Genomic DNA, 17547 nt, shown 5'->3' with positions numbered 1-17547 from the left:
CTCAAACACTTTCATTCAAGCAGAGGTAAAACATGGGCATTTCAAACACCTTTCACGCAAACTGAAAGAGTTTATAGGGTATTTATTCATAAGAGGCAAGATTATTCAGTCCTTGAAAATCAACCACAACTAACAAAATCCTCTGATAAAGTGACAAGCAGCAAAATCTAGCCACATCCTGCTGCTATTCAGGAAATTAGAGGGAGAACAAGACATTTGGGAACTTTCCATTTTCTGTGGTGGATTGGAACGGATAAGTCCCATTTTGTGTTCGACAGTTAGAGCCATTTGTCCACAAAGTGACTAAACACAGCACCATCCAAATGGAGGATTAATTAAAGGTCAACTGCCCCTTAGAACCAACTTCTCTGGTTTTAACCTATATGGCATCGATATATGAGTCAAACAAATTAGTGTCCAAATTTACTACTAACTGTAAATAGGATCATTTTTGTCATTAAGTCAGGTCTCATCCAAAACTGAGTTTGTCACGATTTACTGGAGATGGATTACTTATATGCCCACTTTTGCTAAATGATGCCCAATTGCCCAGAGACAACACGTTGTGGTCCACCCCCAGCTGCCATGTGGACAATGTTGTCATGTCTGTATAAGGGCGCAACGCACATACATTTCGCTCAGCAAATGGGAGTGAAAATGGGCATCCATAAAGTTGGTGCAAACTTGCAATGCATTTCAATAATATTACCAGATGCTCAGGATTCGAATGGATTACATGCGACACGGTCACTTCTGCTGCCTGTCAACCCACTGGTGTTGGTACATTAGCTAAGTAGATACACTGCCTTCAGAAAGTATTCACATCCCTTGACTTTTTCCACATTTGTGTTACAAAGTAGGATTAAAATTGATTTAAAAGTGGTAATTTTTTTGTCAACAATCTACACAAAAATACTCTGAAAGTGGATTTTTCCCCCCTTTCTAACATTGAGGGAAAAAAAGTCAACACGTTAGTCACCTTTGGCAGCGATTACAGCTGTGAGTCTTTCTGGGATTGTAAACTATTTGTACATCATTCTTGAAAGAAAATTCTTCAAGCTCTGTCAAGTTGGTTGACAATGGCTAGACAGCCATTGTCAAGTCTCGCCACAGATTTTCAAGCCAATTTAAGTCAAAACTGTAACTAGGCCACTCATGAACATTCAATGTCATCTTGGTAAGCAACTCCAGTGTATATTTGGCCTTGTGTTTTAGGCCATTGTCCTGCTTAAAGGTGAATTTGTCTCCTAGGGTCTGTTGGAAAGCAGACAACCAGGTTTTCCTCTAGGATTTTGGCTGTGCTTAGCTCCATTTAGTTTTTAATCCTAAAAACTCCCTAGTCCTAGATGATGACAAGCATACCCATGAATTAAGTTGTCTGTTTGCTCAGTTTGGCTGGGCGGCCAGCTCTAGGAAGAGTCTTGGTGGTTCCAAGCTTCTTCCATTTAAGAATGATGGAGGCCACTGTTCTTGGGGACCTTCAACGCTGCACAGATCTGTGCCTCAACACAATCCTGTCTAGGCACTCCACAGACAATTCCATAGAAATCGTGGCTTGGTTTTTGCTCTGACATGCACGGTCAACTGTGGGACCTCAGACAGGTGTGTGCCTTTCCAAATCATGTCCAATCAATTGAATTTACCACAGGTGGAATCCAAATCAAGTTGTAGAAATATCTCAAGGATAATCAATAAAAACAGGATGCACCTGAGCTCAAATTTAGCAAAGGCTCTGAATACTTATGTAAATAAGGTAGATCATTTTTTTTTAAACTTGTTTTCGCTTTGTCATTATGGGGTATTGTGTGTAGATTGCTGAGGATTTTTTATTTAAAATCAATTTCAGAATAAGGCTCTAACAAAATGTTGAAAAAGGTCAAGGGATCTGAGTACTTTCCGAAGGCACTGTATAGGTTTCCTACTAGGGATGCACGAAATATCAGTAAGCATACTTTGAGTGCACTGTATATGCAAATTAGCCCATAACTCCACCTATACAACATAGGCCTAGGACTATACATCCTTTAAGCAGGGTTCATACAGACATTGGCAAATCAAATGAAAATACTTTCTCAAGCACTTAATTTAAGGACTTCAGTGTTATACAATTGTATAATTTTTTAGGGCCTAATACAGCAGAACCCCCCTCCCCCCAAAAAAAGGTAGTGTAAAAAAGAAAAGTAGGCCATTACCACTAAGAATAATGCATTGATATTAAAATTATGATTACATTCTAAAGTACTGTATGTGAGAATAATGTGGAGATTGCCTGACTAAAACAGATGGGATGCATAGAGATTTTTCTGTAGCCGACGCAGGCACACAAAGGCATGAATAGCAGTAGCATTAATCTCATGTGTCACACCATCGCTGTTTTTATAAAGAGAACGTGACGAAAAGCAGGTTCCTTTTTTTTTTTTTTTTCTCCCCATGGAAGAATTTGTTTGGAAACCCAAGTTGAAGCCAACATTTACCACAACACCCTTCAACTGAAGTGGCGGGAAACAAACTAAAGTGGACAAAAACAGAAAGAAAAATAATGAAATCACAGATAATTGTAAGAGAGCAGGACAACTTATAAATTGGCTACAACAATTACCAGGACTTTTCAAACACCACATTGAGGAAACGTCTGATTGTCAAGGTAGGCGGCCTACTCCAAATTCAAGTAGACTACTTCAAGCCCTTTGTATTGTTTAAAATTGCAGGTCTAACATGGAGAATAGTTTTTTTTGTTTAATTCATTAGCAGATCAAATTGTGAATAAGCCCATTACACATGTAAGTTATAATTAATAGAAATAGCGTTGGTCGTTGCGCAATAGTCTATCCTACACATTTGCGCACAGTACACTGTCCAATCCGAGGCACAAAACCATGAACCCATTACCTTGGGCGCTGTGTGCTCTTCAAACATGACAGGGAACTTTATTATTTGCACACTGTTATATTACTGGGGCGGCAGGTAGACTAGTGGTTAGAGCGTTGGTCCAGTAACCGAAAGGTTGCTAGATCGAGTCGAGCTGACAAGGTAAAAACATGTTGTTCTGCCTCTGAACAAGGCAGTTAACCCACTGTTCCTAAGCTCTCATTGTAAATAAGAATTTGTTCTTAACTGACTTGCCTAGTTAAATAGAAAAATTAGGAGAACACTGCTTCTACAGTATTATAGAAAGTATGGTTTATTCTACATAAAACTGTTACTTTGTTTAGAATATGTACATAGGTTCAACAATTGCACTCATCTCAAATTACTCCTTAGGCTACTGACCAATGCAAAGCTTCCTCAGTAGCCTACATCTCACATCTGCCTGTAGTTCTTGAACTCTACCTGCTGGACACATGGGTTGAGGCAAACTCATGTCATCCACCTATCCATAACCTGTAATACATTACATAGATGGAATGGACTTCGTCACTCACCGGAGACTTGAAGACAATCTCCCCAGAGAGCTGTGCATGTCATTGTGTGATTAGACAGCCAAAATCCATAGATTTGGACAAATAGAAATGTCATTCTAGTTCTGGTTAGACCGCTGAATTACTCTACACAACTTATTTTATTTGCTAGGTAAATGCATATTGTAACACTCAACTTCACTTTTTCATGACACTATATTTACACCCGCTGTAACATATTGCATTATTTTATGGCTGGTTATGACACCTGTGTCAAAACAGACATTTATTGAAATGTATTTTTTCCCTGCCAAGAAGTTTCCTTCCGTTTGAAAGTTTGTTTCTTAAATTCTTTAGTCATTAAAAAAATAATCTAATTTTAAATAACACACGTTATGACACTGTCATGACCATCAATCATATAAGCCAAACGTGTGCATGCCGACATGTACACATACACACGACCGGAAACATACACCTGCATGTGACCAGAGGAGGCTATTCCAGGGAGGAAGAGGAGGATGTTCCCCCTCAAATGTAGGAGAAATAAAACAAATAACATTTTAATTAAAATAAATCCTCCTAAAAAGTTTAGTTAAAAATAATCTTTCATAAAATCTTCCTCCCAACTTCACAAGTTACCAGCAACCACTGGCACGGCACGCCCCACCCACACACCCTGTAGCTGTGGAAGAGCTCGATGGCCCTGAGCACGTCGAACTTGCGCGCCATGAGGAACTTGACGGCCACTTCCCAGGACAGGGGGGACACTCCATGCTGAGTGGTCCACTTGTTGATTTCCTCCAGAAACTCCTTGGTAGCCTAAAAATACACAGAGAGAGAGATGGTCACACACACAATGCAGTCACTCCAGAGAGAAATGAAAGACTAGAGTAAGTGAAACTCAGGTTTAACATGATACATCCTATGAGGAAGTGGTGCATGTATGACCTTTCTATGACATGAAATGCTATCTCACAGGAGGCTACAGACGGCTCATAATAATGTCTGGAATGGAGTAAAGGTAATGGTATCAAACACACTACAGCCATTACCATGAGTCTGGATTCCATAAGGTCTGACTATCAACCCTACCTACACAAGGGACGTGAGTGGCATCTCCATATTGCAAATGTACAGTCCCTTACTAGATGTCCGCGGGTGTTATTAAAATAGGTCGACGTCCTCAAGTCGTCCCCCCAGGGCCCGGTTTTCCGGGAAGTCAAACTAAAATGTCAGAGACTTTAGTTCCGCAATGTTTAAATAGTTTGACATTTCTGCTGTACAAGAAAATTCCACCAGATGGAGACTAGCTGCTTATTGCAAATGGTCAAAACATCAAACGGACATGGCCGTTTCTCGTAAATGGAAAAGACTTCGAAGACGAAACTCAGTGAGCACAGGTTTGGCCAAATGTACTTTTAGCCCAGAAACAAGATGGCATCGAGGCCTCAACACTCTTTGAATGAATGCCCATTTTCTGGGATTAAAGGTCGAAAACGGTGACCGCTTCACGTCTAAGTACATAAACGTACAGTGTAAGGAAAAATAGAAACATTCATTTGCGAGTGTGTATATGGTTCGCCCAATGCCAATAAGTTGCCATTCATTTTTTGCCCATTTCATGGGGGTCTTCCCTTACCATAGCAAATACACTGGGCTTCTGTGCAGAAAACACTGACTTCCAGTCAGTCCTCCCATGTTTAATAGCTACAGTTAAATGAGGCTTGAGATCCAAGACTGCAACATCAACTTCAAGAAAATGTGCCCTCGCTATTGAAGGAATGGCGGTTTTAAACAAATGGATCAGGGCTCTACGCCAACTTGCGTGAAAAATTTAAGTGCACACAGAAATTTGGGAGCATAATGAAAAATATTTGAGGTAATGAAGCTAGAATCCTTCAAATTTGTCTAGGCGCAAAATTCCTGGTCGCACAGCAAAACATTTAGGCTATATGCAAGTAAAATGGTTGCACGGTAGAGCCCTGTCGATGTAGATTTCACACACACCCATGTGCGCACACCAAACAGACAGCTTTGCCACTAAGATGGTTAAGCAAAATGTACTTTAGATAGACCCAAGTGATTACAGCGGCATCATACTACATGAATGCTGCCTGGGACTGATTTAAATATTCAATTGATGTTCAGGGAGTTATTTCAGAATTGCAACACAGTGTTCATCCCTATATCTAATAGCTTGGAGCTGATGGGGGGGGGCAAACGTCAAGGTGGACCATTAACTTCCCGTCCCACATATCATGCCATCTTTCCCTCTAGACACCAGGCCTGGAGGAGCTAATTCAAAGCTTTAAAACTTCCCCATTATCCGTTAAATAAAATATTCAAAAACTAACACATTTGGACAAAAAGGGCTTCATAACACTATCTATTTGTTCTGTATATTGTTGTATTTTACATTTGTGGGACTATCAGTGTTTTGTTACTTGCAATGTTGTGTTTTTTGAGGACCCAAGGAAGAGTAGCTGCAAAATCTAATGAAGATTCAAATAAACAAAATCAGTAGTGAAACCTACAGTAGTGTGAAAAGGCACTAGAGACCCCCATTATATCATGTTTCAACTAGTAAAGAGACCAATCTAAGCGTGCACGCCCTCTAGGTCCATGTCCTCCCTAAAAGCTTCCGGACATTCTCTTTGACGAGCCCAGCCAGGCAGCACCAGCAAGCTGTCACAGAAGCCCGAGGGGGGAAATGAAAGCTCAAAGCAAGAGTTCCACTTCTCCAGCCAGTGAGGGGGGGGGTGTAGTGTCAGGGGCTCTTTAGCAAGATGAATTGTTTAAAAAATAAATTGCGCCGTGTTGCTGGATTGTGTTTTCACCATGTAGTTTCTTCCATTCTCATCTCTGTTTCTGTGTATCAGTTGATTCTTTTAACTGGGAAAATCCAAGAAAGTCACGATATTGGCCTGGCTCTTTTAGAAGGCTCATGTAAAAAGCATTTCCTCTGGTTGCAGGTGGTGTTTAAAGGAGGTGGGCCTTAATATCTAATCAGATTATCAGTACATTTTAAAGTACTCTAATTAGCATGATCTTCCTATATAAATATCAATTGTACAAAAACGGATACAAAAAATTATTCAGGTAAAAGACAACAAATGGGCCAATATCAGCCAATAATACCAGTCAACTGATATCAGTATGGCTCTACTCAAAATACAACCAGGAACCCTGGACTCCCAGAGAAGATGAAGGAATGCTATCATTTATGATCCAAAAGAGCCCAACAACCAGGATTCAATAAAGGACCACTACAAATTGTGATACTCAAGGACACAGAATATGCTCTCAGGCTCACACATAGGCCCATTAAATTACAATGTTATTGAGGGATTAAAAACAGGTGTTTGTGCATGGATAAACTATTAAAAAGTAACCTACCTCTAGAATAACTTTCTGGTTCACCAAAACTTAAGCGTCACAGTTTACACTTGAACATGCACCAAGAGTTGGACCCATTACTGACCTGTTACTTCAAGATAGGTACCTTTTCTAATTCAGGTGAACTAAGAGCATGAATGGATTCCTAAGAAGTATTCTATGGACCCTGTGTGTCACCAACCCAGGTTCTGGGCCGGTTTGCTTAGCTACTGCTTATAGCCGTCATGAGGATAAGGCCTAAACAAAAATGTTCTACTTCGAAGAAAAATGTTTTGGCTCAGGCAAATTCTGTGAATCAAGAGGATACACACAAATATTTACATATTGTAGAGGATTCAGTATGTTGTTCCTCAAATAGTGGTTCTGCTGGGTTACACATGCTGCAATAAAAGCAAAGTGTCCATCCTCACTGAGTCATTTTCTTACTGATCTCGCTCGATCTGCAGAAAAGAAAAAATGACTGCTTGCTCTAGGAACAGGTCAGAGCCTTCCCATACACTCTGCCCAGAGTCTGTTGCGTCTCCTTAAAAGGCTAAGATAACGACAAATGAAAGCTCAGAAACTTGACAGTAGTAGTTAGGATCATATTCATCAGTGAGTTCCTTGGTTCACATGGAGAGGGGTGACTGGCTATATGCTGTAACAAGGGCCAGAGGAGCTCAATATCAAGTGAGTGGACATGAGAGACTAGCCATTTCACAAGTCTGAAAGCTATTCGAACCACCAGTGACCGAGTTCATATTAGAGCCTGACCGATAAGTTTTTTGGGGTCCGATACAGATTCCGATTTTTGGGGGCGGGGGAACAAAACCGTGTGATAGTGGTACATCTGCACATCTACTGTTTTACAGCATGAAAATTGCCATCCAAAAATAAATGCGCTTCAAAATGCTGATTTCTTACATTGTGACAATGACACAGCATGAGAATGGCCGCATGTGTTCAGATAAGCAGGAGATATCCTTTTTTGATCCAATTTATTGAATATCGTTATTGGGTGGAATCATCGTCCGCTATCCGTAAAAGGCCAACATCGTCTGATTAGTCTCTAGACAGATAGGTTGCCTCCCACAGTGCACCAATGCTCCATGTTTGTAGAAGTTCCGGCATCTCTTTTAACATCTGGTGCGCAACCTCTAATGTTAAGGGAGTTTTGAGTTTTTGCTCACCTGAGTTAGAATACCTATTATTTACGGAGAGTTTACTTTATTTTTTTCATAGTTCTCCATTTACCACCACAAACCGATGCTGGCACTAAGAACGCACTCAATGAGCTGTATAGGGCCGTAAGCAAACAAAATGGAGATCCAGATGCAGCGCTTCTCGTGGCCGGTGATTTTAACACAGAAACTAAAATCTGTTTTACCAGCATGTCACCTGTGCAACTAGAGGAAACAAGTCCAGATCACCTTTACTCCACACACAAATACATGAAAGGCTGTCCCACGCCCTCCCTTTGGCAAATCTGACGGTAACTTTATCCTCTTGAATCCTGCTGGGATTCATCTGATAACATTGAGGAGTCACCAGCTTCATGAATAAGTGCATCGACGACATCCCCACAGTGACTGTACATCCCAACCAGAAGCCATGGATTAAAAGCAACATCCGCACTGAGCTTACACCTTCAAGGAGCGGGACACTTGTAAAAATACCGTTACGACCTCCGATGAGCCATGAAACAGGCAAAGTGTCAATACAGGACTAAGATCGAATCTGATTATGCTGGCTCAGACGCTCGTCAGATGTGGTAGGGCTTGCAAACTACCACGGATTACAAAGGGAAACCCAGCCACAGGCTGCCAAGTGACGCGAATCTACCAGATGAGCTAAATGCCTTCTATGCTTGCTTTGAAGGCAAGCAACACTGAACCATGCATGAGAGCACCAGCTGTTCCAGACAACTGTGATCTCACACTCCGTAGCCGATGTGAGCAAGACCTTTTAAACAGGTAAACATTCACAAGGCCGCGGGGCCAGACGGCTTACCAGGATACGCATTCAGAGCATGCGCTGACCAGCTAGCAAGTGTCTTCAATGACATTTTCAACCTCTCCCTGACCCAGTCTAATATCTCCATGTTTGAAGCAGACCACCATAAGTTACCTTGTTGTTCATGGGCACAGGGACTATCACCCCGTAGCACTCACATCTATAGCTATGAAATGCTTTGAAAGGCTGGTCATTGCTCACATCAACACCATCTTCCCAGACCCACTCCAATTCACATACAGCACCAACAGATGACAAACTCTATTGCACGCCACACTGCCCTCTCCCATCTGGACAAGAGGAACACCTATGAGAGAATGCTGTCCATTAACGCTGAGCTGTAGTCAAACACCATGGTGCCCTCCAAGCTCATCACTAAGCTCAGGACCCTGCAACTTAACACCTCCAAGGGCCTAAAATTAAACACCCTCCACCTACAGGTAGATTTTGGCATTGGCGGGTAAGATGACTATTTCACCAGCCACGTTGGCAGTTGGTCAGGGCTCCACAGCGCAAACATTTCACTCGCATTTGTGAATATAAATAGTCAAGTATGATCACATTTATAGCAAAACAAGATCTTCAGTAGCTGTTTTCAAAGCATTTCATGCGTTTTGTTTTTAATACCTAGTAATTGATCACAAAGTCAAAGAACTACAAATCCTACAGCCTATCCCACCTCGTGCTGCAACACTGCATGTAAAGAAATTATTTGAAAATACATTTTTAGAAACAGGCATAAAAGTTGGTCTAATTTACTTGAAAACAAAAAAGTCTACTGAAGTGAGACTTTATCCTTGTGTTTCTTGGCCATTTACATTGAAAAACAACCTAGCTTTTGAATAAAACAATGCGAGTTGCAACCACTAGGGAAAAGGCAATGCTGACACCGCTACTAGTCAGACACTCAATCTCACAGGCACAAACATAACTGGAGTTGCGTTACCACGGTAACCCCATGCCCTTAAAGGGGCAGGTGAACATTTGTCTCATCTGTGACATTTTGGTTAAAAGACTCGGGTCACAAAAAATACAAAAAATAAAAAATTACACAAATTCTTACTAGTTATACATTTGTTTTAGAAACATTACAAAAGCATGTGCATCTGTTTTTCCGTTTTGTTGGTGTAATTATAGCTAACAAAAATACTTTGACTGGTTGGCACAGTGGCCGGTGGACAATTTAAAATAATTTTAGGCCCTATCTGCAACGCTGACCCTCAACACAGGGGCCCTAAGAGGTATGTCTTTAGTCTCCTCCTGTACGCCCTGTTCAATCCCAACTGCGTGGCCGCGCACTACACCACAATCATTAAGTTCGCGGATGACACGATGGCGGTAGGCCTGATCGCTGACAAATGAGTCAGCCTATAGGGAGGAGGTCATTGACCTGGTAGTGTGGTAGAACCACTTTTGGCAGCGATTACAGCTGTGAGTCTTTCAGAGATTTCCACACCTGGATTGCTTCACATTTGCCCATTATTCAAGCTTTGTCAAATTGGTTGTTGATCATTGCTTGACAACCATTTCAGGTCTTGTGCTAGATTTTCAAGTATATTTAACTGTCTTCTTGGTAAGCAACTCCAGTGTAGAGTTGCCCTAGTGTTTTAAGTAATTTTCCTACTGAAAGGTGAATTTGTCTCCCAGTGTCTGTTGCAAAGCAGACAAACACATTTCTCTAGGGTTTTTCCTGTGCTTAGCTCCATCACATTTTTATCCTGAAAAACTCCAGTCCTTAGAAATTACAAGCATTCCCATAACATGATGCAGCCACCACTATGATTAAAATTATGGAGAGTGGTACTCAGTAATGGGTTGTATTGGATTTGCCCCAAACATAACGCTTTGTATTCAGGACATAAAGTTAAATATCCTTGCTAAATGTTTGGCCTTTTTACTTTAGTTCCTTATTGCAAACAGGATGCATGTTTTGAAATATTTGGATTCCGTCATTTAGGCTGATATTTTGGAGTAACTACAATGTTGATCCATCCTCAGTTGTTTTCTCCTATCACAAGCATTAAACTGTTTCAATTAATTAATGTCACCATGCTCAAAAGAGACATTAAATGTCCGTTTTTTTCACTGCTTGACCGAGTTACCTTACAGTGTGGGGTACAGAGATGAGGTAGTCATTCAAAAATCATGTTAAACACCATTATTGAAAACAGTGATTCCATGCAACTTATGAACTCACTCAAGCACATTTTAAACACCTTAACTTATGGAGGCTTGCCATAACAAAAGGGGTTGAATACTTCAGTCAAGACATTTCAGCTTTTCATTTTTAAATATTTCACTTTGACATTTAGGGGTAGTCTGTAGGCCAGCGAAAAAGAAAAATTCAAGTTTAAAAAAAAAAAATGGAATCAATAAAAACTTAATGTGGAAAACATCAAGGGTATTAGGGATGCAAATTTCTGTTAATTTTGTTCTCACATAGGCGTTCCTTTTGTCCAGGTAGGAAAGGGCAGTGTGGAGTTCAATTAAGATTGCATCATCTGTGGATCTGTTGGGAGGTATGTGAATTAGGGTGGATCTAGGGTCTCCGGGATGATGGTGTTGATGTGAGCCATGACCAGTCTTTCAAAGCACTTCATGGCCACCGACGTGAGTGCTACGGGGCAGTAGTCATTCCCTTTCTTGGGCACAGGGACTATGGTGGTCTGCTTGAAACATGTAGGTATTACAGACTCGGTCAGGGAGAGGACGAAAATGTCAGTGAAGACGAGAGGTCGACCGATTAATCGGAATGGCCGATTTCAAGTTTTCATAACAATCGGTAATCGGCATTTTTGGACACCGATTATGGGCGCTTACATTGCACTCCACGAGGAGACTGCGTGGCAGGCTGACTACCTGTTATGCGAGTGCAGCAAGGAGCCAAGGTAAGGTGCTAGCTAGCATTAAACCTCATAAAAAAATAAATTTTACCATAATCACTAGTTAAACTAGTAATATCGTCAACCATGTGTAGTTCTCGCTTGTCCTGCGTTGCATATAATCGATGCGGTGCCTGTTAATTTATCATTGAATCACAGCCTACTTCGCCAAACGGGTGATTTAACAAGCGCGTTGGCGGAAAAAAAAAAGCAATGTGTACCTAACCATAAACAATGCCTTTATTAAGATCAATACACAAGTATATATTTTTAAACCTGCATATTTAAGAAATTCATGTCAGCAGGCAATATTAACTAGGGAAATTATGTCCCTTCTCTTGCGTTCTGTGCAAGCAGAGTCAGTGTATATGCAGCAGTTTGGGCCGCCTGGCTCGTTGCGAACTGTGTGAAGACTATTTCTTCCTAACAAAGACCGTAATTAATTTGTCAGAACTGTACATAATTATGACATAACATTGAAGGTTGTGCAATGTAACAGCAATATTTAGACTTAGAAATGCCACCCGTTCGATAAAATAAGTAACAGTTCCGTATTTCACTCAAAGAATAAACGTTTCGTTTTCGTAATGATCATTTCCGGATTTGACCATATCTAAGGCTTGTATTTCTGTGTGTTATATATTACAAGTCTATGATTTGATAGAGCAGTCTGACTGAGCGGTGGTAGGCAGCAGCAGGCCCGTAAGCATTCATTCAAACAGCACTTTCCTGCATTTGCCAGCAGCTCTTCGCTGTGCTTCAAGCATTGCGCCGTTTATGACGTCAAGCCTATCAACTCCCGAGATTAGGCTGGCAATACTAAAGTACCTATTAGAACATCCAATAGTCAAAGATATGAAATACAAAATGGTATAGAGAGAAATAGTCATAACTACAACCTAAAACTTCCTACCTGGGAATATTGAAGACTCATGTTAAAAGGAACCACCAGCTTTCATACGTTCTCAGCAAGGAACTTAAACGTTAGCTTTAAAAAAAACATTTTTTAACATGGCACATATTGCACTTTTACTTTCTTCGCCAACACCTTGTTTTTGCATTATTTAAACCAAATTGAACATGTTTCATTATTTATTTGAGACTAAATAGATTTTATTAATGTATTATATTAAGTTAAAAGTGTTCATTCAGTATTGTAATTGTCATTATTACAAATAAATAAAATAAATATTTATAAAAAAATAAATTAAAAAAAGTCTCTGAATGTCCTTGAGTGACCCAGCCAGAGCCCAATTGGATGTCTCTAGAGAGACCTGAAAATAGCGTCGCAGTGACGCTCCCCATCCAACCTGAGAGCTTGAGGGTCTGCAGAGAAGAATGGGAGAAACTCCCCAAATACAGGTGTGACAAGTTTGTAGCGTCATACCCAAGAAGACTCGAGGCTGTGATCGCTGCCAAATGGTGCATCAACAAAGCACTGAGTAAAGGGTCTGAAAACTTATGTAAATGTAATATTAAAGTTGTAGAAAAAGGGGTCTGAACACTTTCCGACTCATTACTGCTGCAGTGCTTGTTGTAGTGCTGACTAGAAATAGGAAGAACATATTTTATGGCTTATAAAAAATGTTTTAAAAAAGGGTTGAACAGTGTTGACAGCGCTGAGTAAGAACTTGAACGCACTCATAAAAACAACATCTCTTTGCTGTATTCGTTGACAGTCTCTAGTCATGGTTGTAAAAATCTCACAGTATCAACTTTGCTGTAGCTTTCTTTTATGCCTGTTACGTTACCGCAGACACGGTCATCTGAGCCATCCGATTGGCCAGTGGTAGGCCTATAGTGCACTTGATTTGCTCTCTGTGCCCACCTGAAATGCAGTGTTTGTACCTTCAGACACATGAAATGGTTCAAAATGGCAACAGTTTGCTTTCCTGGAGCGCAAGGCAGCTGAATCGGGTGCGCCTTCCGCAAAATCCAGAGAGAATAATAAAAATTAAAAAAAGGAACTCAAAGCTTTGTTTTTTTTTTTTTTACAGAAATGTTTGACGATCGACTAGGAATGCATTGGAGATCAACCAGTTGATCGTGAGCAACAGGTTGGTGACCACTGTTCTAGAAAGTTGATTGAAGTACAATCTGTTGCTTCTCTCGGTAGGCTGATATTTCAGCATGTCAGTCTCGGGGCTACTGCACACGCAAAGCTTAGAGGGAACATTGCCTGTGAGTAAGCATTTCACTGTTACTCTCCACCTGTTTACGAAGCATGTGACAAAAAAAAGGCATAAATGCATTTTTGGTCATTTAGAAAATTCTGCATTTTTATATAAAAATACAAATCTAAATACTCAAAAAAAGACCTAAAAACAGTCTAACACTTACCTGACAAACAGCCAGGCAAGTGTTATAAAGGGCCCAGACGTGTTTGGGTGAACTTCCCCTTTAAAAACATCTTTCCATACACAAACAAGGTACAAGAGTAGTGAATTGATGTTGGCTTCAGCTGTAAGCTAGCAAGGAAAGCTATCGGTATCTTCTTCCCATTGTATGCAGTGTTCTAGCCTGTACTAGAGATTGTTTGGGAACAGTCAGTAATTAACAGTTTCAACATTTCTACATGCCATGTTGCATTATTCAAGTGTGTTAATTTCTGATACAGTACAGACTCCCAGTGAGATCAGTGGTTCCTCATGGCAGGCAACAGCTAGCAATGAGTAAGTGGCACAGGCAGGCAAGAGGAGGCATGAACGGTGTACTCACACTATAAAAGGATTGGCTTTGCTGATAGACTTGATCCTCTCAAATCAGTAGACGCCACGAGAAACCGTTTTGAAGAACTACAGAAATGTTGGTATACCGTGCATCACTACTAGGATATACAGGCCAGAATCTAAAAGAAACCAGCCAGGCCTTAGTGTTGCAAAATGTATGAGCAGTTAATATTAGAAATGTTAAAGGTGATTCATATGTAACATGATCATGATTATTGCTGAGACACTTCGACATTAGCCATATGTGGAGAGTGCCATCCTATTCCGTTCAGTCCCATTTGGCACAAGTCGATCCTAACAGGAAGTCTCGTGCGTCATTCTTTCTATCCCCCACTCGCTCTTTCTTCCTGTTAAGCTTCCTGGGAGCCGACTGACTGCCTGCCCCCTCCCCCAACACACACACAAAGTATCCCCACAACAGCAGCATCACTCCAGTGGAAATGTTTTTAACAGCTGCCTATAAGTGAAGTTCCACCATACTAGCAGAGTCCCCCAGAGGCCCCCTGTTACAACCGGACACAACCAGGCTGAGGATCTAATAACCCAGCCTACAGGCGTTCAGCCCTCCACCATGGCTGGGACCGCAGAGGAAATGAAGTCCCCAGATAAGACTTACTGCCTGCCGGCCAGATGAGCCACAGGGATTGGGAAATGGGATTAGGGCCTGGAAAGTGTAAAGAGCATCATTACCAACAGGCTGGAAAAAAGGAACATCAGCCTTTATAGCATGAATAGACCTACAATAGGTCAACCAGCTCCTTTTTATGCTGTGGATAAATGTTAATCATATGGACAATACCACTCAAGCAATAGATAGCCTATCATTATATAATACCAGTTCCCTGCCTGGTTTAAAAATTTTTTTAGAGGCAACAGCTTGGCATGGATATATTGACCTGTACTAGCCATATTGTTGTGTGGCATGTTAAGGGTTAAGGGGGATGTGTGGGCTAAGTGCATCAATGCAAATATAAAGTGAGCGCACAAATCATTGCTTTTGAGATTCTTGCCCTTATTTAATTTAACCTTTATTTAAAAAGGCAAGTCAGTTAAGAACAAATTCTTATTTACAATGACAGCCTACGAACAGTGGGTTAACTGCCTTGTTCAGGGGCAGAACGACAGATTTTTACCTTGTCAGCTCCGGGATTCGAACTAGCAACATTACGGTTAGTGGACCAATGCACTAACCACTTGGCTACCTGCTAGACTATTCGTTTCTAATGCTATAGCATTTCATTGACTGTCTACATTCGCGGAAATCAAGCTACCATTGTGTTTTTCAATAGCTATAATAAACCACAAACAATCCATTGTAATATTTTGAATTTTCATGTTAGAAGCATCGTCAACCTATGCGACAATGTAAAGGCCTGTGCCATAAATGTATACAATGTTTGTGATCGGGATGCCTGCGTCGCAACAATTTAACCATTTAAGAGCGTAACTTGCAGTAGTGGTGTAGGTAGCCTAAAGAGTTAGACATTAAGGTCGTTGTAATTACATTTTCCCTTTAAGGTCTGAACTGCAGGGTGCCGTGATCAGGACACCGCGGAGTCGGCGGGAGATGGGTCGTTAAACGTACCAGAATACGGGGATGGGAGAGGGCGCTGTACTCCTAATTACACATTGAGAAAGAACAATTAAATACTGCTAGATTTTAATTAAACTTCAATTGTCTATAGCAATGCATTCTAGGCTAGCTAATGCTAAAGAAAACCGTTGGATTCGACAACAACTTCCGGTTACTCACGCCAATGCGTGGCGTCGTATTTTCATGGAATCCAATGGCCTGCTACAGTAACGATAGGCTCGTATTAACAGTAAATTATTGGGCTAACATACTGTCACTTGCGGTTCTGGGGTGGGGGGCAGTGCCCCTGTGACAACAATTTTGGACCCCCTTGTGCCCCCCCTAAATGTGGAGTATGAAATCATTTTTACATAACACATTTTTGCTATCGTTCTTTTTTTTTTTTTACATCCGTTATTAGACAGTGGCAACTCGGAACACTAATTTAACCCAAACATTTTCTAGAGGGACGGCTTTAGGCGGAACACAACAGTATCGTACCACATGCAATCTGCATTATGAACATGGTCTTTTGCCTACTAATGCAGTGAAGATAAAGATATGACAACAATAACGTCTAATGTAACTGGCCCCTCTAACAGTACAACTGGCCCCAGCTTTGCCGCCCCCCCCCAGTTGAAATGGTCTCCCCAGTTGAAATGGTCTAGAACCGCCACTGCATACTGTACCACACCATTCAGACTAGAGAGAAGAAATTAACGAAAGTCGGATTCTGGCTATGGTAGGCTACCTGGAATGCAACTACTTTAGACACACACACAATATTTTTTTATTATTTTCAAAATTACCTGTTCTTCCTCCGCTGACAAACTGGCTGCCATTCTTCAGTCTCGTTCTTGAGATTTTGACACCTTAATTCTTCAATTTGGTGGCCTTTTTTTCCTTTTCCTAAAGGTAAACGACGACAGTCCTATCCTCGTACCGGGCAGTACATCAACCGGTTTTGCCTAGGTTACTGGCATTTCACAAAACGGAAATGTTCCTCATATAGAAATGGAAAATGTATACTGTTTTTCTTTGTCTGGCCTGTTTGAGTCGAATAAGAAATTATATGGAATCTTCCATCAAAATACTCATGCATGAGCGAAAATCGCTGTTGTGTCAAATCTTCTCGAGTATTGAAGAAAATAGTCCTCAACAGTTTGGCGTTTCTCTGGGACGAATCGCAATTGATCGAATCTGACCCATTTGTCCAGCCAGTAAAGTCCCCCACCTTTGCTAAGAATCAAGAGTAAAGTCAAAAGGCATGGTGTTCAATCTTTTATTCTCTACGTACGTCGCCTGGACGACTATTCTGCCAGCAGCACTAATGACGTCACTTTCTATGGAAATGAGAAACCTTCAAAATAAAAGCCTGCATTTCAAAACATTGCGAGGTGGATAACTCTTTAAAAAGATTGGTGTTTGTAACCAGAATTTAAGAAGGAATGTATGTATGTATGTATGTATGTATGTATGTATGTATGTATGTATGTATGTATGTATGTATGTATGTATGTATGTATGTATGTATGTATGTATGTTTCATATATATATATACAGACCACTATTGA

At 40.8% G+C, this 17547-nt stretch overlaps 1 protein-coding gene across 1 annotated transcript in view; it reads right to left on the bottom strand.

Moving 5' to 3' along the window:
- The window catches only part of ptpn9a (protein tyrosine phosphatase non-receptor type 9a), a 44169-nt gene extending 26864 nt beyond the window's left edge, over positions 1-17305 (bottom strand). Inside the window, exons 1-2 of the mRNA XM_014124057.2 lie at positions 16783-17305; positions 4077-4220 (exon numbers count right to left, since the gene is read on the bottom strand). Of these exons, the coding sequence (XP_013979532.1) occupies positions 4077-4220; positions 16783-16815 (177 nt within the window). The 5' untranslated portion in view covers positions 16816-17305. The remainder of the gene's footprint in view (positions 1-4076; positions 4221-16782) is intronic.
- Positions 17306-17547: the final 242 nt, after the last annotated feature.

This window comes from Salmo salar, chromosome ssa10, assembly GCF_905237065.1.
Source record: "Salmo salar chromosome ssa10, Ssal_v3.1, whole genome shotgun sequence".
Taxonomy (NCBI): domain Eukaryota; kingdom Metazoa; phylum Chordata; class Actinopteri; order Salmoniformes; family Salmonidae; genus Salmo; species Salmo salar.
Note: the sequence above shows the minus strand (reverse complement) of the source record. Positions and strands in the feature narration are given on the sequence as shown.